Genomic DNA, 23,298 nt, shown 5'->3' on the forward strand with positions numbered 1-23,298 from the left:
CAACCCCTAGCCTGGGAACCTCCATATGCTGAGGGAGCGGCCCTAAAAAAGGCAAAAAGACAAAAAGAAAAGAAAGAAAAAAGCACCACTAAAGGCATATAGGTAAAAATAAAAGACAATATCAATGTATTTCTTTTTTTTTTTTCTTTTTTACAGCCATACCTGCGGCATATCGAAGTTCCCAGGTTAGGGATTGGATCAGAGTTGCACCTGCAGCCGCAGCCACAGCCATGCCAGATCTGGCTGCATCTGCAACCTACACCACAGCTCACAGCATTGCTGGATCCTTAACTCACCAAGCAAGGCCAGGGATCGAACCTGCATCCTCATGGATACTAGACAGGTTCTTGACCCGCTGCTCCACAATGGGAACTCCCAGGCCTATGACATTTTTAACCAATATGTCCTCTCTTGAGGTCAGATAAAAATGGTTCACACAGTGCATAAATTCCTTTCCAGGAAGAAACAAAACACTGTCTGTCCCAACAGAGGAGAGAACTAAGAAGCAAATAATACTGTATTTTCTGACATTACATCGTATACCCATCACTAAAACTGTTAACCAAAAAACGGCCACTTACTTGATCAAGATTTGAAAGGCTGTTAGGATCCTGACTCAGACCTTGGTACTGTCCCCTGAGTCTGTCACCAGCAGCTATTTTCCTAAACTTCTTCAGATCCACCACATACAAGGCGCTGAAGAGAGAAGATCCACTTGTTATAACCATGGATTATGGAAGGAAAAGTAATCCCAATGATTAATGGAGCAGATCACTAGGCAAACAGTCTGGGTTCTCATTGAAAAGGCAGGCTTAGGCTCTACAGTGGAGCCCAGAGCCAGCACATGACACTTCGAAGATGCCACTTCGAAGTTATTACAAAACCCACATTCTGCTACCACAAGCTGTGTCACTCTTTCTTATTTAATTGCCTTCCAAAGTAAATAATCGAGACAGAAGAAGAGTTCTAGTAAATGTCAGCAGATGTAATAAAGCTATAGTAACTATACTCATTAGTCAAAGATATCCTGATGATGTCTTAAATGTTACAGAGGGGGAAAAACAAAACAACAACAAAACAATCCAGTGTGACAATTCTTTTGGACTAGGAACATAAAGTACAATACTGAAATCGCCATACCCCATCATTTAACTCTATACATGCTGCTTCCTACAGGGCCCCTCACCCTCCAAATCACACTGTGCCCAGAGAAGATAATGTAGTGTTCATTAGAAAAGCAACGAATGCATACACTGGTTATTTTTTATAATGATTTTTATTTCTATCATTATAAAAATATGGAACGCTTCACGAATTTCCATGTCATCCTGCACAGGAGCCATGCTAATCTTCTCTGTATCGTTCCAATTTTAGCATATGTGCTGCCAAAGCAAGCATGCATACACTGTTTAACCTAGGAGTTCTACTTCTAGGCATTTATCCTACAGATATATTTGAAATATACAAAATAATGTATTTAATTATCCACTATAATATTGTATGTCATAGCAAGTCCATAAATCATACATACACTGGAATAACATGTTGATCTCTCCCTACAGGTTGATATAAGGTCTACTAGAGACATTAAGTAAGAAAAAAAAAAGCAAGACACAAAACTGTAAATAGCATAGTACATATTTTGTGTAAAGAGTCATAATTTTTACCTAAGAATTAAGAAATTCTGGAAGGACACACAGTAAATTAACAGAAGAGGATTATCAGTTGTAGGAACAGGAACTGGGAAGAAGAGAGGCAGAACTGGGAAGATTTTTTCCCACTGTATATTTTTTGTAATTTTAATTTTTTTTTTGTCTTTTTGCCTTTTCTAGGGCCGCTCCCACGGCATATGGATGTTCCCAGGCTAGGGGTCCAATGGAGCTGTGGCTGGCGGCCTACACCACAGATCACAGCAACTCCGAATCCTTAACCCACTGAGCAAGGCCGGGGATCGAACCTGCAACCTCATGGTTCCTAGTTGGATTCATTAACCACTGAGCCACAACGGGAACTCCTGTAATTTTAATTTTTGAACTACATTAATGTCTTATCCACTATTGAAGTATAGTTTATTTATAATTTTAAATATGCAAAATTAACTTTAAAGAAAATCAAATGAGAGCATTAGAGGCCTTCTTTTTTCCATACCTGATGTGATACTTGCGTCCAGCTAAGTGACTGGCCCAGTAGCCTGATTTCCAGAACCTGTAGCCATCCATTTCTCTGCGGCTGTCACAGAAGGGAGTATAACCGTAAGGAGCACCATCCAAACTGAAATCTCTTAACTCCTTCAAATCTGTTCGTACAATCTGAAGAAGAGAGGATCACAGTCATTTATTAAATAATCATGCAAAGAGAAGTTTCCTTAAAACAGAGAGGGTGGCTCAGGGGCCAACAGCACAGGCAACAGACCCAGCATGAGCCTGGACTGCTCTGCTGATTAGCTGACCAAAGGCACCAACATGTAAAGCACTCAGCCTAGTGCTTGGCACACAGTAGGCTAAGTCTTCCAAAAAAGTAGAAATAAAACAAATTTACATTTCGTACACAGCCTCTCTGTGACTCCGTTTTCTCATCTGAAATGGATAGCTCCCAGGGCTGGGGTTAGGGTTAGGGTTAGGGTTAGGGTTAGAGGATGATGTGAACTGCATGGACAGATGGGGAATGATGCCTGGCACCCAGTAAGTGCTCACAAGGATTAAGTGTGATTATTTTACAATTAGGAAAGCGGCTTCAGGCTGAGCTGGTTGTGCTATAAATGAGCCAGGTGAGGCAGGACACCAAAGAGCTGGAGGAAGCTTTGTCCAAATAACCTTTGCACATACCAACACCATAATGGACTTGGGTTTCGGCCAGCTCAGGATGAGGGGACAGGCTATAGGATGGAATATACTTACACTTCCTCAGTTTGTATGCTCCAGTTTGTGTGTTCCTTTAAATTAAGTCAATTTTGACAACAGGAAGGCCATCTGAAGAGTTTGGCACTATCAAGCCCAGGCACCTACCTACTTGAGCTTTCTCTCTCTTACCCCTGTGACTAACTCCTAGTTTTGGAGCAAATAACTGGAGATGATAGCAAGTAGTGTTAGACTGTTGAATTTTCCAATTTTTAGTTTGTGTGTTAAATGAATTAAAGATACAAAATTGCACGCAGCATAACCATGACCATGTAAAGAGGCACAGGAAATAAGATGAAAAGGAGTTATATCAAATACAAATTTTGAAAGTGATCACATCTGGGTGATGCCTTTCCATATATTCTAAATAATGTAAAATAAGCATGTTATTTCTTCACCCTTGGAAAAATAAAACCATTTAAAAAGGAAAAGGAAGTCTAATGCCTTTAATAGAGCTGCTGAAACAAAGCCTTTCAGAGCTTACCTGATCAGCATCCACAAAGAGGAATTTGTCCACCACCAGAGGGAAGAGCACGTCCAGGAAGAGGATCTTGTAACCCCAGATGATGCGCTGCTTCTCGGTCTGCTGATGAAGCCACCGCGGCCATTTGTACTGAACAAGCTCATACTGAAAATTGTATTTGTTTGCCATATAAGGTATAAACTCCTATTTTCAGAAAAAGGGAACAAAAATCATTTACTTTGCTTAGGAAAAACAACTTCACAGGTAAAGTCAACCAACCACAATTATGGCACAAGTAAAACACATTTATCAAAGAAACATGGCCCTGACTCACTTGAGGCTACATAAGAATATCTATGAACTTTTGTCAAATCCCTGTTTTTCAGTGACTTCTAATCAACACATGAAATAACAGAAATCTTTAAGTAAAGGCCTTTATTTATTTGCCCATTAGGGCCACACCCACAGCATATAGAAGTTCCCAGGCTCAGGGTCGAATCAGAGATGCAGCTGCCAGCCTACACCACAGCCACAGCAATGCAGGATCAGAGCAGCATCTGTACCACAGCTCACTGCAATGTCCCAAAACCCACTGAATGAGGCCAGGGATTGAACCTGTATCCTCATGGATACTAGTCGGATTGGTTTCCACTGTACCAAAACAGGAACTCCAAAAATCTTTAAGTAAAGGCCTTTAGATAACTGATTTATATCTGTGAGTGGGTGGGAGTATATGTGAAGTGTTTAAGGGAAACGAACTTTAAAAAAAATACAGTCAATTTACAACGTTCAATTTCTATTGTACAGCAAAATGACCCAATCACATAGTTCCCTGTGCTGTACAGTAGGGTCCCACTGCCCATCCATTCCAAATGTATCCACCAACCCCAAACTCCCCGTCCATCCTACTATCACCCCCTCCCCCTCTCCCAACCATAAATCTGCTCTCTGTTTCTGTTTTATAGATAGGATCATCTGTGCCATATTTTAGTGGGAAATTAAGTTCATCTGCCTAAACTTGATTTCAGTAAAGCCTTATTTTTTTTCTTTTTTGGCTTCCCTGTGGCATATGGTCTCAGGCCAGGGACCAGATCCAAGCTGCAGTTGTGACCTACACTGCAGCTGGGGCAATATCCGATCCTTTAACCCACTGCTGGAGATTAACCTTTAAACCAGTGCTGGAGGTTAACCTGCATCCTGGTGCTACAGACGCCGCCAACCTCATTGTGCCACAGCAGGAGGAACTCCAGTAACCCATTTCTTTTTTTAGCTTGATTTAAGCCTTTTTCACCACTCAGCCTAACCCAGAGAATGCCATGGCAAATCTAAATACTCTGAACAAATTTGTTGCCATTAAGTCTTCCAGATTCAAAATACATTACCTTCAGGGAATCAAATGTGAACTACCTATCTAGGGGAGATATTACTATGTTAAAAGCAGCCCAATCAATTCTACAGAACAGCAAAGAAAAAGATGTAAACAAATCAATTCAGATGACAAATACTAACTGATATAAATAAAGCAGAAAACTTCCCAGGTGTGCTTGTTTTACACAGATGATACGTCACGTCCATAGATGGATCACTGGGTAATTGTTCGTGATAGAACTAATCATCTTTCTCCCTAGAAACCAGCGCTATGCTTTCTAATCAAAGGAGGACATGTCGGCTCAGAAGAAGGATGTTACTTCATCAAACAATAGTCTCTCTTCCTACATTACCTAAGTTTCAAACAAGTCATAATTTTGTGTTCGGTTTTATGACAACTACTCCCCCAAGACAGACCAGTCCGGAAGAATAACCAACACAGAATTATGCAGTTGAATTAGGGTAACCTAATAAAAGGAAAATTTTTAAATTATACAGATTTATGTAGAAACAGTAAAAAGTATGTAACACTGTACAGATCTCCTTAATCAGAATGTTCTCCTTTTCTTTTTCTTTTTTAGGGCCGCATCTGCAGCAAGAATGTTGCCCTTTTCAAAGCCTGAGGAGGAACAAACCTTAAATGTGGGGGACAAATAATTCTTCAAGAACCAGAATTTCACAGGAGTCTTGGTATTCTTCAGGACCGAAAGCATCATTATGCTGTCAAACAAAAGCAAATAGTAATCATAATCTTCCAAATCTTCTCTTTAATTTCAACAAAATTAAGTAGAGTTGACCACAAGATCACTCAGTGTTCTTTATGCCAGAGCTAAGTGATGGCTCAATTAGGAAGAGAGAAACCCTTGGCAGTTGAAAATGGAAAACTGCACTTATTCCTTCTTATAGCATTACCACTGGACAGGAAAGAAGGAGTACTTATTACCTATAAAAATACACCTAACAGAAAAAGGCACGTTTTAATTATGATACGTCTTTAAACCTGCTTCATGAACTGATGTTAATTATGGTACAAATGAATGATGGAGGTTGTGCTGAACTGACAATATCACTCTAAGAAGAACGCCTGTAGGAGTTCCTGTTCTGGCTCAGTGGGATAAGAACCCGACATAGTCTCCGTGAGGATGAGGGTTCAAATCCCTGGCCTTGCTCAGTGGGTTAAGGATCTGGCATTGCTGCAAGCTGTGATGTAGGCCTCAGCTGCAGCTCTGATTCAACCACTGGCCCAGTGTGGCCATAAAAAGAAAAAAAAAAAAAAGAGAGAGAGAGAGGACAAAAAAGAAAGCCAAAGCCTGTAAAGTTCCGGCAGCACTGTTCCCTCCCCAACAGCCTGTACTAGGGGGGAGAGCAGAGAGAGGTAAGTGGATGACAAATGGATAAGGAAGCTCAGTAGAGCTTCAGGATCCTCTACTTTGAAAACAAACAAAAACAAATTTTGAATCAAGGAATTTAATTAAATTCAGTTGATATTAACATCTGACATTACTATTTTAGGTCAGATATTACTTCTTGGAAGTATGAGGGGTCAACATGAGTAAAGTGACATTTTGATTATTAGCTATGTTAGATTTGCAGTGGAAAATTTAGCAGTAAAAAGAACTCTGGCATTAGGAAAATTACTCTCAAGGCAGAGGTGCACAGTCATAGCTGAGGCTTCCTGACCACTGACCACAAGGCACTCCTGAGGGCTCCCCCCTTGGTGACTAGGGCTGCGTCAACCAGCCCAAGTCTGTGCCTCTCCTCAGCTCTGGCTGCATGACCTCAGAGGGTGACTCTGAGTCTCGGCCTATTAAACAGAGGTGTTCTTATGTGGGAAGGCAGGTCCATGGCCCTATTCCACCCTTACTCTCTATCAACCTCCTAATTTATGGTTTAAGCAATGCTTGGTGGATAATTCAACACCATTCTCTTTTTTTGCTGCACCAGTAACGTGTGGAAGTTCCCAGGCCAGAGATCAAACCTGCAACATAGCAGTGATAATGCCAGATCCTTAACCCAAGGAGCTACAGGGAACTCTATAAATGCCATTGTTTATGATATACAATGAAGGTTTATAGCCTTGTAAGAGCTGTACAAACACCTTTACTATATTTAGCTCCACTTCATGAGGTTGGCTGGATCAAATCAAGTACAATTATATATGTACTTGATATATAATCCTCAGAGTACTTCAAATACACAGAATTTTGACAGGCAGGATCCCGTAAAACACTCCCTAAATAAGAATCCTATGACAATAAGAACCCTATGACAAATTCATGCACATACACTGAAATAACCAACATGACTAACCGAAGAAATCTTTCATAGAGATGACCAGATGCAACAGAGAATATATTAATGACGTCATCTTTATCCTGTTTCACTTCCTCAGTCTTCTGTCCTCCCGTGAAACCCCTGTAATAATAAAGGTAAAGACAAGAACACTTGAAATGCTAGTACAGACACACAGGCCTTGAAAGGGAGAGGGAAGGAGGCGGTGCCTCCCCATCCCTGTTCCTTCCCGTGAGCACATGCACAGAGGATGCTCACGCTCTGGAGGTGGACGCAAGGCCAGAAAAAGCAGCCCACAGGACAGACAATGAAGGGAGTCTACTGCAGGAGTAGACTGGATACAAGCTAGTCCACAGAATGACAAATGTACAATGGAAAGTTAACTGAGCAACTGCCATTCAACTCTCCAAAGAGCGGGCAAAACCCAACAGGAGTCAAGAAGTGTGGCACAGAAGTAACCCCACCATGAGAGGGCAGCCAGGGGGGAAACACTCATCTACTCTACATTCAAGTGAAAGACCTATTTCTTCCTTAAGAACATAACTTCTTTTTTCTGGCTATACCCACAGCATGTGGAAATTCTCGGGCCAGGGACTGAACCCGGACAGAAACTGTACCACAGCAGTGACAATACTGGATCCTTAACCTGCTGCACCACCACAGAACTCTAAGAACATTACTTCTTTAGAATGCCAGTTTACCATTTGAAGGAATCCCAAAAGCCAGACTCATTCTCATTAGTTCCATCGCTCAGCAAGTCTTCATTCACCATGTCTGCTTTCTTCTGAACCTGCAATCAGTCATATGTAATGAATCTTACTCTTCCTACTGGGTTTAACAGGTCAGGTTTAAACTGACCTTCACTGGATGTAGGCTGAGTACTGCCAACACCTGGGAATTAACTCTCCTGCAAGCCGGGACCCATCCAGAGGCTAGGTACATTCACATCACCTCAAAGTCTTAAGTGAGGAGCCAGTAACCCCTTTTAATTGTTTGCACTTCGAAAAATGGGAAGAGAACCTTACAGTTTAAGTAAAAACAGAAGCATAATTCACCAAGCTAACCGCAAGTTCCAGGCAAAGAGTACAGTGCACACACTGTACATGTCACGAAGGAGTCATCTCATGTCACAGCCTTTTTTGAGGACTGACTAGGACAAAGAGGGGCTGAATCTTCTCTACAGCATAGGGATCACTGTTCTGCTCAACTACGTGTGGCCTGCTTTATATTTTACTGCGTGTAATTATTTATTCCACAATATCCTTCACTTGAATTTAAGGCACTAAGAACTTCAAAATGCTGAAAATAGAAAGCAGAAGTGAGGAGAAATTAAATGGAGCTACCATTTATTACTGCTGTTAAAATGCTCAATGGCATTCTCTCCAAATTTCTGAGAATAAAATCATGAATAACAATGTCAATGGTGGTTGCACAAGCAACACAGTATCTAAGGAAACATCTTATGTAAAATGAGACTTGCATTGCTCACAGAGGTAACCCCAACACCACAACTGACATTTAAGTTTCTCAGTTGAAGAGGCCACAAACTCATATGGACAAAAGATATTGCGCATATTAAGCAGCATTTCCATAAACACTACAGTAAAATTCCAAAGCTGAATGAAGTCTTGGGCTGGTTTCTTTCATTTTTCTTCAGCTGTGATGAGATGTAACTGAAAAATAACACTGTGTAAATTTAAGGTGTACAATGTGTGACTCCTGGTACAGGTATATATTGTGAAATGATCACCACAATAAGAGCACTATTTGTGGAGTTAACACATTCTATCACCTCACATAGTTTGGGTCTGGTTTCAAAATACATGTTTTTACATAGTAGATACCAAATACTAAGTTACTGCTACTTTTACCAACTATAATAGAGTGGCTGCCTTAATATACCAAACTCACCTTCACTTTAATAATTTTGCTCTTGAAATTGTTGAGGACAACAACAACTTCATCAGCATCAGGTGGAGAATCTGTACCATCATGACTTGGAGAGAAAAGAAAGGAAATTAGATAATCATAATTCTCAAAATGCAGTAAATGATCTGACATCAACCTTCCATGTTAGTCCATCATCTTTCTTATAAAGGAGTTTTCCTGAACAAATTATTTTCTCACAACCTACAGGAAACCCCTTCAAGCAACACAGAAGCACTCGTCAAAATCTCTGTTCTTACACATTGAGTCTGCCAAACTGCCTCAACCCAAGCTTCCTTCTTGGGTCTCTCTCCGAATTACCTTCCACAGAGTGAGAGGCTACCAGTGCTGGCGGGCACACGATGAGCACGGAACCACCATCTGTGTTCACAAAATCTCAGCCAAGCACGGAGCCTTCAATAAAGGAGTACCTGGGGGCCTGGGCCCTGTACTCAACCTGGCACCCACACTCTGGAGGAAGACCTATAACAAGGACCTACTGCAAGCTTTGTGTGCAAGCACACGGGGCAGAGGAGGAAAATAAAAAGAGTATTTCCCTACCAACCAACTGCAATGCCTAAAATTTCCAGTCACCAATTTTCTCCAGGTATTAACTATAGAAGCCAGGATAAAAGATGAATTCACTGGATTCATTGTCATCCAGCAGAGAGCAGAGTTCTGGGGCAAAGGTAACATTCTGACAGGGAGCATGAAGCATTCCAGAGCATTGTAAGTGCAGGAGGATGAGAGCCCTGGACTGCTGGGTGCAGGAGGCCACCATGGGAAGAGTGGCCAGGAAAAGGGCACACATAAGGGATGGAGTTCAGAAAGACAAAATATAAGCTATCGATGACAGTACTAAAATTTTTTAAAACCATATCTGAGGAAAACATGAGTTGGAGAAAACCCTACTACCTACAATGAAGATGTTATTATAACAGAGAAGTCTTCTACTTTCTTGGTAAGAAATGTGCAGAAATCCATACTGCTTTCATGTGTGTCGGGTAAGATTTTGTGAAACTAAGATGAGGACAAGACAGGACAATGTTTTAAATAAACTCTAATGGAAATCATTCCTGAAATGAATTGACATGAAATCTCACATAACTTAAGACTAATTTAAATTATGTTATGCAAAATTTAGACCACATCCTTCTGAAAGGCAGTATAATTTTTTTTTTTTTAAACTGACAGTCACTTGCAGCAAACCTTAAAGCAAAAAGCAAGTTTCTGCAGATGCTGTGGGAGTGCTTCCAGACCACCACAGGCATGGGAAGACAGGGGCTCGCACCAAGATTACAAGGGCAGAGCTTACAAGTCTTGTCAATCTGCAACTTGGAAAGGGTACAGAAATATACTATCTTGGGTTGAAAACTCTGACTGCTCTTCATTTCCTCTCTCCTTTCTCAATATGACTCAATTTCTCATCTGCCTAGAGTTTTCATCACAGTGACAGAAAGATATGATTCTGGGATACTGTGAGCAGAAGAGAATGACTGAAGGGAAAAAAAAAGAATGACTATAGGGTCAAATTTGACTATATATATGGTTAGTATTCATACTGCTTATTATCCAATTACACCTTGACAATTCCACCGTATTTAATTTCCTGGAAAAGCGTGGTTTCATCACACATACAATTGCAAATTAAATTCTTATTAACTGCCTGTCAGTGTAGTATTCAATTCAAACTGATCCCCACGGCAGAATGCTCTAAAAAAAATGTAACCATATCACTTAATCCTACCTGTAGATTCTATAAATATCTTCAGAACGTCCCTTCCTTAGTCTGAGAATCCAGGCACCTGGGTTGGCTTTTAACTGAAAGTAGCCCTAGGAACAAGATGAAAAGACAAATTTTAGTTCTTGGAATCATCAAAATTTTGTTTCTGAGGGATAGTTGTTTCTTTTTCTGAAATTTCAGTCACCTATATTTTAAACAAGATAGTTAACAAACCAATACATCTTTTAAAATTTATACATTAGAAACACTAGAAAAATACAGGCTCATCAAGCCAAGACTGCCCTTTAGCTGTACCTCAATGAAGAACCAATATATGATGTGCGAATAAGTCTCAAATCTCAAAACAAAGACCAAAAAAAAAGAAAATCATTGCCTATTCATAAGCAATATATTCTCTGGAGCCAATGTGGTTAGGGCAGAATATTCTAGCATATTTTCTTTTAAGTTATCATGTCATTCAAATCTACAAGCTTAACTAAACTGATTTTTTTTTTTTTTCAGCTAGACCCACAGCATGTGGAAGTTTCCAGGCCAGGAGTCAAAACTAAGTCACAGTAGTGACAATGCCAAATCCTTAACCCACTGAGCCAGCCAATAGGGAACTACAAATTGATGATTTCTACACTGACCAAATTCAGTCAATCATGAATCTTCATCTCACTCATGCTCAGAATGCTAACCGCTCCATCATAAACTGTGGTTCCAAATTAGCATGACTCAGTATTGCCTCCTGATGTACTGATTATTTACCAGATTGGCCATGACAATGGTGTCCACAATGACAGGCTTGGCTGAAGTTCCTAATGTAAACTGCAATCCTCGTGGGGGCTGGCCGGTGGTGATATCATAGCAGTGACCTTCTAGCAACAGGTACTCCAGTTCATACTCAGCAGCCACTATGCTGTCCACCTGCAATTCCAAAATTAAATTACTTGAAGACTACTCGGCAATCAAGAGACAAACGACTGGTACAACGCAATGACATGGATGAATCCCAAATACATTATGCAAGATGAATGAAACCAGACATAAATACGGTGGAATTATCCCTATGATAACATTTACAAAAAATTTAAGAAAAAGCAAAACTGTACAGATAGAAAGCAGATCAGCCATTGCCTGGGGCCAGGGGAAAGAGGAGGGGATTGTCTGCAAGGGGGGAAAAGGGGAATACTCTGGAGTGATACAAATACTCTGTATTTTGATTGTGCTGGTAGCTAACAAGAGTATACAATTTCAAAAACTTAGGTGGTTGAAAGGAGAGTCAAAGAAAAGGACACAGAGAAAAAAAATAAGGTTATTCCAAAAAGTACAGATGAGAAGATAAGATGCTAATCTAGGAAGGCAGTATTGGAGAAAAAAGCATGTAAAATAAAACTGCTGAGAGAGGAGCTCCCACGGTGGCACAAGGGGATTGGCGGAGTCTAGGGAGTGCTAGGACACAGGTTCAATCCCTAGCCCCACACAGCGAGTTAAGGATCTGGCATTGCCATAGCTACAGCTTGGGTTGCAACTGCAGCTTAGATCTGACCCCTGGCCTGTGAACTCCATATGCCACAGGGTGGCCAAAAAAGAAAAAGAAAAAAAAAAAAAGCTGTTGAGAGAATGAACAGATCTAAAAGCAAATAAGCAAATAATGCTGGGGGGTTTGGAATGGAAATGTTCTAAAATTGGGTAGTGATGATGGTTGTACAACTATAAATACAATAAAATTCACTGCATTATTTTAAAAAGTTTTTAAAAATAAAAGCAAATAATGGAGAAGACGAATAAGATAATCCTACAAGGATTAATTTACATAAGAAAACAGAGAAACATTGAAAAAAATCAAAAAAACCTCAGAGAAAAATGAGAATTCATCTTAGCCTTATATAGCTGAAAACATTGCTGTTCTAAATGCAAATGCCCAAGATGTATTTAATGGCTCCATAATGGCATAAAACCATTCATGTTCTGCACCAACTGCCTAAGTTACTGCTAATTCTTTGCAGAAAATATGATATAACTACAAAGTCTTAGGGCAGTTCGGCTTTAGCTAATTAAAGAGTTTCTACTCTAGGCTAGTTCAGGCTTGGTTTTACAGCCTATCCAATGCTAATAATGAACTATTTGGAGCTTAACATGTTATTGCAACACTAAATTCCAAATGTATAATAATAAGAGCTAAGAGGGAAACCTCCACATGCTCACAACCTCAGGCTCTGTATTTTCAATAGAATGCAGAGAAACTGGAGGAAGTCTAAGAAAGAACAGCAAAATTTCAGAAGATACAGAAGAAACCTGCTTTGTATTTGATCCTATACTTCTTTGCACTGTTCTTTAGTGCTATGGCCATTTTATAGTTTCTTCAACAAAAGTTGGTTCTTTAAGAGCAAATATGTATTCCCTGTTTTTAAAAAATATAGTAGATAGGATTAGGGTGGAGAAAAAGACGTGTGTGTGCATGTGTGCATGCTTGTGCACACGCACACACGTACCTTTTTCTTTCCTTTTCCCTCTTTCTCCCTCTCTCCCCCCAACTTAGTACCAAAGGGATTCTCCTTAAAGAAACTAGAGTTATTCAATCTCATGGCTACAAAGTCCTTTGGTAACTATCTTCAAGTCTATCTCCCAATTTCCCAGAAGATAGAATCAGAAAGCAGCCTTCAATTGGGGCAGGAGATATTCAGGGAAGACACAAAAGTCTTAAAAAGGAAGGAGGCTCTTAAGCACTATAAGCCCCCTGGAAGAAAATTAATTTTTTTGGGGGGGGTGTCTTTTTGCCTTTTCTAGGGCCGCTCCCACGGCATATGGCTAGGGGTCGAATCGGAGCTGTAGCCACCGGCCTACACCAGAGCCACAGCAACGTGGGATCCGAGCCGCGTCTGCAACCTACACCACAGCTCACGGCAACGCCGGATCATTAACCCACTGAGCAAGGGCAGGGACCGAACCCGCAACCTCATGGTTCCTAGTCGGATTCGTTGACCACTGCGCCATGACAGGAACTCTGAAAATTAATTCTTTTGCTAATACACTCTGGAGTTCCTATTGTGGCTCAGTAGGGTAAGAACCTGACTAGTATCCCTAAGATGCGATCCCTGGCCTCACTCAGTAGGTTAAGGACCCAGCATTGCCTCAAGCTGCAGTGCAGATTGCAGATGTGGCATTACTATGGCTGTGGCATAAGCTGGCAGCTGCAGCTCCGATTTGACTCCTAGCCTGGGAACTTCCACATACTGCGAGCTTGGCCCTAAAAAGTAAAACAAAACAAAACAACAACAACAAAGAAAACCCCACTCTGAGCTAGGTATAGAGTGAGGGCTGTGAAGTGACATTAAAGACACATCAGTGAAATCATGCTATCTTTGAAAATGGGTGAAATGGGTGAGGGAAAAAGGAACATTTACCTTAGACTCCAAATACAGTTACATGGAAATAAATGAAACAGACAACAGAAAAATAATAAAGAAAAACCAATGAAACCAAAACCTGGCTCTTCACAAATATCAACAAATTGACAAACTTATAGCTAGACTATCTGGGAGAAAGAGAGAAAAGCCCACTTACTGAAATCAGCAAAGATAAAAGAAACATCTCTATTAAACTTACATTAAAAAGACTATAAGGAAATGCTAAGACTATCTGTATGCCAAAATTACATAACCTAGATAACATGGATAAACTCCTAAGAGACACCAACTTCAGAAATTGACTCAAGACAAAATAGAAAATCTAAACAGACCTATAACAAGGGGTTGAATCGGTAACTTAAAAATTTTCCAGTTACGCAAGAAAACCATAGAAAGGCATCCAAACTGGAAAGAAGTAAAACTATATTTGTAGATGACATGATCTTGCATAGGCTTGTACCTAAGAACTATAAAACATCGTTGAAAGAAATTTAAGACCTATATAAATAGAAAGACCGCCCATATTCATGGTTTGGAACATTTAATATTGCTAAGAAGGCAGTACTCTCCAAATTGATCTAGGGATTTAATGCAATCCCTATTAAAAACCCAGCAGTCTTTTCTGCAGATATGAACAAGCTGATTCCAAAAGGAAAAGAACCCACAATAGCCAAAACTATTTTGAAAACAAAAACTGGAAAACTCATTCTTGCTAATTTCAAAACCTAATACAAAACTACAGTTAACAAGACTGTGGTATTGGCTGAGGATAGATATATAGATCAGAGGAGGAGAACTGAGAGCCTAGAATTAAACCTTCACCTTTAGGGTTAACTGATCCCAAAGAGAGGTGTAGAGACCATTCAGTGGGGGAAAGAATAGTTTTTTAAAACAAATGTTGCTAGGACAACTGGATATCCACATTCAAAGAACAAAGCTTGAATCCTACCTCACACCATTTACAAAGATTAACTCAAAATGAATCAAATAACTAAAATGTAGGCGTTTTAGACTAAATTAAGTTTTAGACTAGAAGAAAACATTTGAGCAAAGCAAAAAAGCAAAAGCAACAAAAGAAAAAACAGGTAAATTGAATTTTGTCAAGATCAGAAACTCTTGTGCTTCAAAGGCACTTTTATGCTTTTTTTTCCACCACCAAAAAGGTGAAAAGACAACCTATACAATGGGAGAAAATTTTTGGAAAACTTATTATCTGATAAAAGACTTGAATCCGGAGTATATAAAGAACTCTCACAACTCAACAATTAAAAGACAAGGCAGTTTTTAAAAATAGGCCAAGGATTTGAACGGATATTTCTCCAAAGAAGATACACAAATGGTCAATAAACACATAAAAAAATGTACAATGTCATTTGTCATTAGGGCAGGAATGAAAAATGATTCACTAACTTTGGAAAACAGCTTGGCAATTCCTTAAAAAGAAAACAGGAGTTCCTGTCATGGTGCAGTGGGTTCCAACTAGGAACCATGAGGTTTCAGGTTCAATCCCTGGCCTTCCTCAGTGGGTTAAGGATCCAGCATTGCCATGAGCTGTGGTGTAGGTTGCAGATGCAGCTCGTATCTGACGTTGCTGTGACTATGTGGTGTAGGCCAGCAGCTGTAGCTCTGATTAGACCCCTAGCCTGGGAACCTCCATGTGCCACAAGTGCGGCCCTAAAAGCAAAAAAAAAAAGAGTTAAACATAGAGTTACCATACAATTCAGCTATCCCACTCTTAAGTATACATATACATATATATGCACATATAATGTACATATATATTCTCTTAATAGATATTAAGCAAAATAAAAGCATATCTACAAAAATGCTCATAGCAACATTATTCATAATAACCCCAGAGTACAAACCACCCAAATGTCTATCAGGGATCTAGCCATACAATGCATATAATAAATAAGTTAATAATAAAATGTGGTATATCCATACAATGGATTACTACTAGGCAACAAAAAGGAAATGAAGTGCTAATGCTAAAACATGAATGAGCCTTGAAAATAATTTTAGCGAAAGGAGCCAGTCATAAAAATATATGATCCTATTTAGATGAATGTCAGGACAGGCAAATCTGCAGAGAGAAAAAGTAGATTTGTGGCTGCCAGGGGGCCAAAGGAGTAGAGAATGACTACTAATGGACATGGAGTTTCCTTAGGGGTACATAAAACATTATAAAATTAGATATATTTTAGAATATTAAAACTTCTAAAACTACTGAACTATACACTTTTTCTCTCTTTTTTTTTTTTGCCTTTTTAGGGCCACACCTGCAGCATATGGAAGTTCCCAGGCTAGGAGTCAAATCAGAGCTGCAGCCACTGGCCTTCACCACAGCCACAGCAACAAAGGATTCAGGCAAGATCTGTGAGCTACACTGCAGCTCATGAAAATGTCCCATTCTTACCCTATTGAGCAGGCCAGGGATCAAACATGCATCCTCATGGATACTAGTCAGGTTCCTTACTGCTGAGCCACAACAGGAACCCCTGAACTGTACACTTTAAAAGGGTGAATTTTGTGGTATGTGACTTGGATCTCAATGAGGCTGTTATTTATTAAAAATACAAATAAACCTGAACACTGATGTCTCAGAAGATCACCTAGATTGTGATCCAGTCTGTTCAGCCAGTGACTACCACCATCACATCTTCAAGAGGCTTTACACACGATTAGATACCAGGAAGCCACAATATACTTACCTCTTCTAAATAAATATTATCCAGGTCATATGGTGTTCTGACAGACTCTACCATCCAACTCTCAGGTGTGTTCAAATTTAGAGTGAACAGAGGAGACTGTGGCATATCCAAAAATTTTGCTATTGGACCCTTAGCAAAGCTGTTGTCTGAACTAAAAGAAATCTCTGGTTCTAAAACATAACGGTAAAAGCTGAAATTGAAAAGAAAAATGTTAGTTTTTTAAAAATACAAGCATAGTCCTTGAGTTTATAGGCATCCAGACAGGTAAACAACTGGCTTAAGACAAAGTAGATTTGATTTTTTTTTGGTCTTCTTAGGGCCACTCTCATGGCATATGGAGGTTCCCAGGCTATGGGTTGAATTGGAGCTACAGCCGCTGGCCTACACCACAGCCACAGCAACATAGGATCCGAGCCACATCTACGACCTACACCACAGCTCACAGCAAAACCAGATCCTTAACACACTGAGCAAGGCCGGGCATCGAACCCACGTCCTCACAGATCCTAGTCACGTTCATTAACTGCTGAGCCATGACAGGAACTCCAAGACAAACCGGATTTAGAAGGTCCTTCCAGATTGAGGAAAGTGTTTCTAAAACTCTCTCTTGACCTAATCATACCTCCTGTGCTTGTTGCAGATGCCAGAGGAGAGGAGGGATTAAGTGGGAGGTCTTTCCTTCCTGAATGGTTGGGAGTGGCTGCTGCTGGGGGGTTGCAAGCATTTTCTGAGCACTTGCCTCCACTTGGTGAGAAAAATTCATTTTTCTCTCTCTCAAAAACAAAGTCCTAAACAGTACCTGAGCTCTCTGGTGGGCCCTGAAAACATTACATGTTTAAATAATTTAAACATTTCTCCTATATGAGGACAATGGTGAAAGCTGGAATTCTTTTGTCACTTTCAAATCCTGCTTCAATTCACTTAGAATCTAACCTATAAAACTCAGCACATGTGCAAGTGAGGAATTTCCCAAAGCCCCCAAATGTGCTACACTATTACTATTAACTGCTTCTCATATAACCTTTTCCATAAATGACCATTCCAATGCTCAGCTTGCCTTCTTTTTGAAGATACATGCAAATGAGCCACAGCAAGCTTCCTCTGACACATATGCAGTCTAACTTAGAAATAACTATTCTAGGAAGAAAAACAAACGAGTGTCCTTCTACAGCAGAGCACATTTTAATGTAAATTTACATTACATCGATGCAAATATTTTTTGAGAACTATATAATTCTGACCAAAAAGAGGAAAGAAAGAAAAGGACAGGAGTTCCCGTCGTGGCGCAGTGGTTAAAGAATCCGACTAGGAACCATGAGGTTGCGGGTTCGGTCCCTGCCCTTGCTCAGTGGGTTAATGATCCGGCGTTGCCGTGAGCTGTGGTGTAGGTTGCAGGCGCGGCTCGGATCCTGCGTTGCTGTGGCTCTGGCGTAGGCCAGTGGCTACAGCTCCGATTCGACCCCTAGCCTGGGAAACTCCATATGCCACGGGAGCGGCCCAAAGAAATAGACAAAAGACAAAAAAAAAAAAAAAAAAGAAAAGGACAGTGCAAGTAGCTGGGTTAATGCCACCTAAGTTTTTGGAACTTTGGATTAGAGCAGAAATTCAGCAAAACCAAACTTCGGTAAGTGATTTTTTCAAATAGAACATCCATATATAAACCCATTTGATCTTTAACATCTAATTTCAGCTTTCAGATTTAGTGTGGTTTTTCTGGTGGATGCTTTCTTAACCAGCTTGTTTTACCTTTTCAAAGGCATGTCGGAAAGTTTAGACTGGCAGTTCATAAATACTCTTAGATTCATGTTGATCAGCTGAGTTAAAACCTAAAGAGAAGACCAGATAACAAAACATAAAAAATCTCTTCTACAAAGTGACTGATATTTGAGACAAAATATTTACATTTTTTCCCCCGGAAATGTAAATGTATTACTCGATACTGAGTTAAGGGAGAGAACATTTCTTAATATCTCAAGGAAAAATACAAAACTTTACTTATACCTCCGGAAATGTATCACTTGATACTGAGTTAAGGGAGAGAACATTTCTTAATATCTCAAGGAAAAATACAAAACTTTACTTAAAAAAAAAAAAAAAAAACCTCAAAAAAAAAGTCAAGACAACTACTGTATTTTTGGTAGAGTTCTCTTAAATTTTTTTTATTTTTTTTATTATTTAATTTATTTATTTATTGTCTTTTTGCTATCTCTTGGGCCGCTCCCAAGGCATATGGAGGTTCCCAGGCTAGAGGTCGAATTGGAGCTGTGGCCACCGGCCTACGCCAGAGCCACAGCAACACGGGATCTGAGCCGCGTCTGCAACCTACGCCACAGCTCATGGCAACACCGGATCGTTAACCCACTGAGCAAGGGCAGGGACCGGACCCGCAACCTCATGGTTCCTAGTCGGATTCATTAACCACTGTGCCACGACGGGAACTTCCCCTCTTAAATTTTTTTTAAAACAGCAATATCTAAGTACATATCTAAAAGACATGCTACTCAAAAAATGCTATTTATAAAAAAGGAAAATGATGAAGAATTCATTTACCTTTAATTCTTTGCTAATATAAAATAAAATGTATCATAAATAAATGTAATCTGGAGACATTTTGCTCTAAAGATAATTTTTTTCCTTGATTACATGAGGTAACCAACCAAACTTATACCCACTTTCTAAGGTTATAAAGTTGTTTTCAGAGCCATAACCAATCTTTTTGAAAACACTTGCTCTGCCCAAGATGCCCCATAGCACTTTCCAATGCCTTTTAAAGATAACTGAGGGAACAGTGACACACCCAGAGAATCTCAGGGCATGTGACCACTTGCGATAATATGATGTAACATGGATGACGTGAACTGGCTCTGCAGTTGTCCCTACCAAGAGCAGTGGGGCAAGCCTCTGTGCTTCTCTGGTGACAGGGTCAACGACAGCCACAACATCAAAGTACGTCTCCCCTTCCTTTGGCTTCAGTTTAATTGCACTAGAGATCAAAAAGATAAAACATTAATCTGAAAGAAAACAGGAAGCAGCTGATTTCCTTCTTGGGGGGTGGAATGGGGGACATCCAACATAACCAGTCAGCCCTCTTGGCATTTCAGAAAAAATTTAGATTTAAAAAAAGGTTACATCATGGTCAACTACATGATTATGTCCATCTAAAAGTTTGCAAAACCCTCTAAAAGCTTCTAAAGTTTGTTTTTGATAGTCAGAGAACCTTTATGCCAATTTTAATTTCTTGCCAAGGTTATGACCAGAGAAATTGGTTTTTTAAAATAATTAAAGGAACATATGAATATTACATACCAAAGACTGACATAAGAGAGAAAAAAGGAAATAAATAATAAAATCTCACCATTCCAATTCAACCACTTTGTGGCAAATTTCTACATAATCCTCTTTAAATGCCTATATAATGATCAGATGCACCCACAGAATATCAGCAACTTTATAATAAGTTTATTCTTTCTGCCAGAAATTTATTATAAAGATTTTTCCATGTTGTTACTCATCAAATATCCTGAATATGAAATAATCTTTGATTTTCCAAGTAAACCTGCCACAGTTTATTTAAGCTATTCTTTCACTGGCCATGTAGATGGCTTTCAACCTGGAATGAACTTCGTACATCTCGTTTTCTTTCATACTTGGAAATTTCTTTAGGATTAACGTCATCCTAGACATGAGATTACTGAATCATAATGATATAGATATAAATATTTCTGTGGCTAATACATCTTGTCAACCACATTTCTTGAAGAACTGAACAATTTTACAAGGCCAAGAAATGAACTTTACCACATTGTTTCAGTATGAAGTTAAACATATTTTGTCTGTTCTTAATAAGTGAAAAATGACACCTTCTAGGATTTCTAGGGAGAATGTCATTTTCCCACATGTACTTTCCAGTTACCTGGCCTCCTTCTAAAGGCCACTTTGACTCTAAGGTGACTTAAGAGGAGCAGGATCCTCTGATATATCTTTAAAAGGAATAAACTTGAAAGGATTTTAAAATACATCCAATATTCCCTAAATATTAACTGCAGACATCAATGCTTATCTTTGTTTGCTCTGAACAATATTTTAATGTGGTTAGGATACTAATCACCACTTTTATATAAGAACATTTACCCTGCAGGACGAAAACAAAAGTACAAAACAGAATGTAACAACAAAATTGGGTAAATACAGTTTAAATGGTAATGATGGTTATTTCAAATCCAAACTGTTTTTATAAATAACCAACAGAATAGCTTTGTGGCTGTATTGCAGCACATTTTCAATTTTTAATTATTTATAATTCTGGGAAGTTCCCTGGTGGCTCAGGAGATTAAGAACCCAGTGTTGTCATTGCTATGACTCTGGTTACTGCTGTGGCTCAAGTTCGATCCCTGGCCTGGGAAGTTCTACATGCTGCTACCACAGCCAAAAAAAAAAAAAAAAAAAAATTCCAGCTACCAATAATTATTCCAATATAGTATTCTTTTTTAAAAAAAAAAAAAAACTTTAAAACAGCTGTTCTCAAAGTGTGGCTCCAGATTAGCAGCATTAGCTTTACCCAGGAATTTGTTAAAGACAAGCTGTTAGGCATAACCCTGATGTACTGAATCAGAAACTCTGGGAGTAGGTCCAGCAATCTGAATTTTAACAAACTAAGTAAACATCAAAGTATAAGTGCCACTGCTGTCAGATAACCTGGACCTCTGTGCTACCTAAAAGGCAGGTTCATTGGAGAAGAGCATTATACAAGCTCTCGCAAAGGAAACAAGAAGAGGAGTCTCAGACAGTCCCTACAGAACAGCAAGTGAGTCAGGCCTGTAAGCCTGGTGGGTCTGGGGCAGAGTTCTGTATGACATGTCCATGTTCTGAGCCAGTGTTATAGGTGATCCACAACAGGCACACCCAGAAACTGGCCCTGTAAGACCTTTTTAACCACCCTCCATCTCTGTACCAAGAAAAAGAGGGCAAGACAAAAACCAAGAAAAGAGGGATATTGGTGTGGAACTGGAGAACAATATAAACTAACAATGATGTTTAAATATACTTGCTGCATTTGCTAGAGAAAAGATCAGAATAAGGCTGAAAGTGACAGAACAGAAACAAGATTAGGGGATCACACACACTTTTGTAATGTGAGTAGAGCAAATGTCAAAGAACCCTGCTTCACCGATTTTAATGTGCACAAGAGTCACTTGAGGGATCTTATTACATTGTAGATGCTGGGGCCAGGCTTGCATTTCCAACAGATTCCCGGACAATGCCCTGCTCCTGTTCCATGGAACACATTTTCAGGGATAGAGGACATAAAACCAATAATTTAGCCTTTTTGTTTCTTGTGTAAATAAGAAACTTCTGACTTAAATATAACAAACACTCATTTAACTAACACAATTCCAATAAGAAGAAAGTCTCTATAATTTGTATCATAACAGAATTTGTAATCAGGGCATTTTAATTATATACGACACAGAGGAAACAATGTTCTAAAACGAGAAGAGTTCTTAGGCAAACAAGACGGCAGGTCAATTAAGGATGTTTCCTGCGGTAGTAACCAGATAAGAAGTCACTTCCTGAAAGTGTACAGAAGGAAGAGGATGGTGCTCTCGGGCAAAATCCAAACCAGGGTTATTAGCAAGGAGCCACAGCCAGTGAGAAAGGAGAGGAACTCCATTCTAGCCCACAATCACCAGTCTGCTCAAATCTGATTCCCCATAAGGACTGGCTGTGAGAAAGTACAGGCCAATTAAACCAAAGTTCAATCTACCCAGGACTTATTAAACCAGAATCATAAGAGAAGCAGGAAAAAGGCTTCTGTAACTAAAGCCTCCTTGGTGATTCTGAGGTGCAATCAAGCTACATACCTACCTGGTAAGGCAAAGGCTACACACATCAACTATGGGTTTTTTCCCTAAATACAAGCTAGTCTTAAACGTAATCACAAGGAAACAACCCAGACTGTGGGACATTCCACAAGACAACTGGCCTGGACTCTTAAAAAAGTCAATGTCATAAATGAAAAAAAGAATTAGAACTGTTGTAGCTTAAAAGAGACTAAAGAGACACAACAACTAACTGCAGTGTGTGTGAGATATGGACCAAAACAAAAAACAAAGCATTTGTAAAAGGTCTTAGCAGGCATTGGAGAGATTTGAAAATGGACTCTGTATTACATAATATTACTTTATCAAGGTTTAATTGCTGAAGTATGCTAATAGTACTATGGAGCTACTCCTAGTACCCAGGAGATACATATCGAAGAATTTAGGCATGACGTACAATGATGTCTACAATATACTCTGGTTCAAAAAATGTGAATGCATGGATGTTTATATGCAAACATACACTATACATACACACATGCACACACATATACACAGGAATAAGTGTAGCACAATGTTAATAATTGGTAAAGCTAGGTTAAAGATATTTGGGTGGTCACTGTAAAAGTCTTTCAAACCAACTATGTCTAGATACTCATATTGCAACAGAACAAAGGGTGGGG

The 23,298-nt window shown here is 39.5% G+C and overlaps 1 protein-coding gene and 1 non-coding gene across 3 annotated transcripts in view; both read right to left on the reverse strand.

Moving 5' to 3' along the window:
- Positions 1 to 23,298, reverse strand: part of UGGT1 (UDP-glucose glycoprotein glucosyltransferase 1) — a 124,938-nt gene that overhangs the window by 20,992 nt on the left and 80,648 nt on the right. For both annotated transcript variants that reach the window (XM_047772591.1, XM_047772592.1), the window contains 12 exons: positions 19,677 to 19,779; positions 18,543 to 18,622; positions 16,797 to 16,986; positions 11,441 to 11,599; positions 10,694 to 10,779; positions 8,932 to 9,016; positions 7,722 to 7,810; positions 7,039 to 7,143; positions 5,364 to 5,448; positions 3,382 to 3,564; positions 2,149 to 2,309; positions 582 to 696 (listed from right to left, as the gene is read on the reverse strand). In XM_047772591.1, coding sequence (XP_047628547.1) covers positions 582 to 696; positions 2,149 to 2,309; positions 3,382 to 3,564; positions 5,364 to 5,448; positions 7,039 to 7,143; positions 7,722 to 7,810; positions 8,932 to 9,016; positions 10,694 to 10,779; positions 11,441 to 11,599; positions 16,797 to 16,986; positions 18,543 to 18,622; positions 19,677 to 19,779 — 1,441 coding nt within the window. The remainder of the gene's footprint in view (positions 1 to 581; positions 697 to 2,148; positions 2,310 to 3,381; positions 3,565 to 5,363; positions 5,449 to 7,038; positions 7,144 to 7,721; positions 7,811 to 8,931; positions 9,017 to 10,693; positions 10,780 to 11,440; positions 11,600 to 16,796; positions 16,987 to 18,542; positions 18,623 to 19,676; positions 19,780 to 23,298) is intronic.
- LOC125123857 (U6 spliceosomal RNA) lies at positions 1,293 to 1,394 on the reverse strand. The gene has a single exon (XR_007134226.1). It is a non-coding gene; the product is annotated as a U6 spliceosomal RNA (small nuclear RNA).

The sequence above is a fragment of the Phacochoerus africanus genome, chromosome 3 (assembly GCF_016906955.1).
Source record: "Phacochoerus africanus isolate WHEZ1 chromosome 3, ROS_Pafr_v1, whole genome shotgun sequence".
Classification (NCBI taxonomy): Eukaryota; Metazoa; Chordata; class Mammalia; order Artiodactyla; family Suidae; genus Phacochoerus; species Phacochoerus africanus.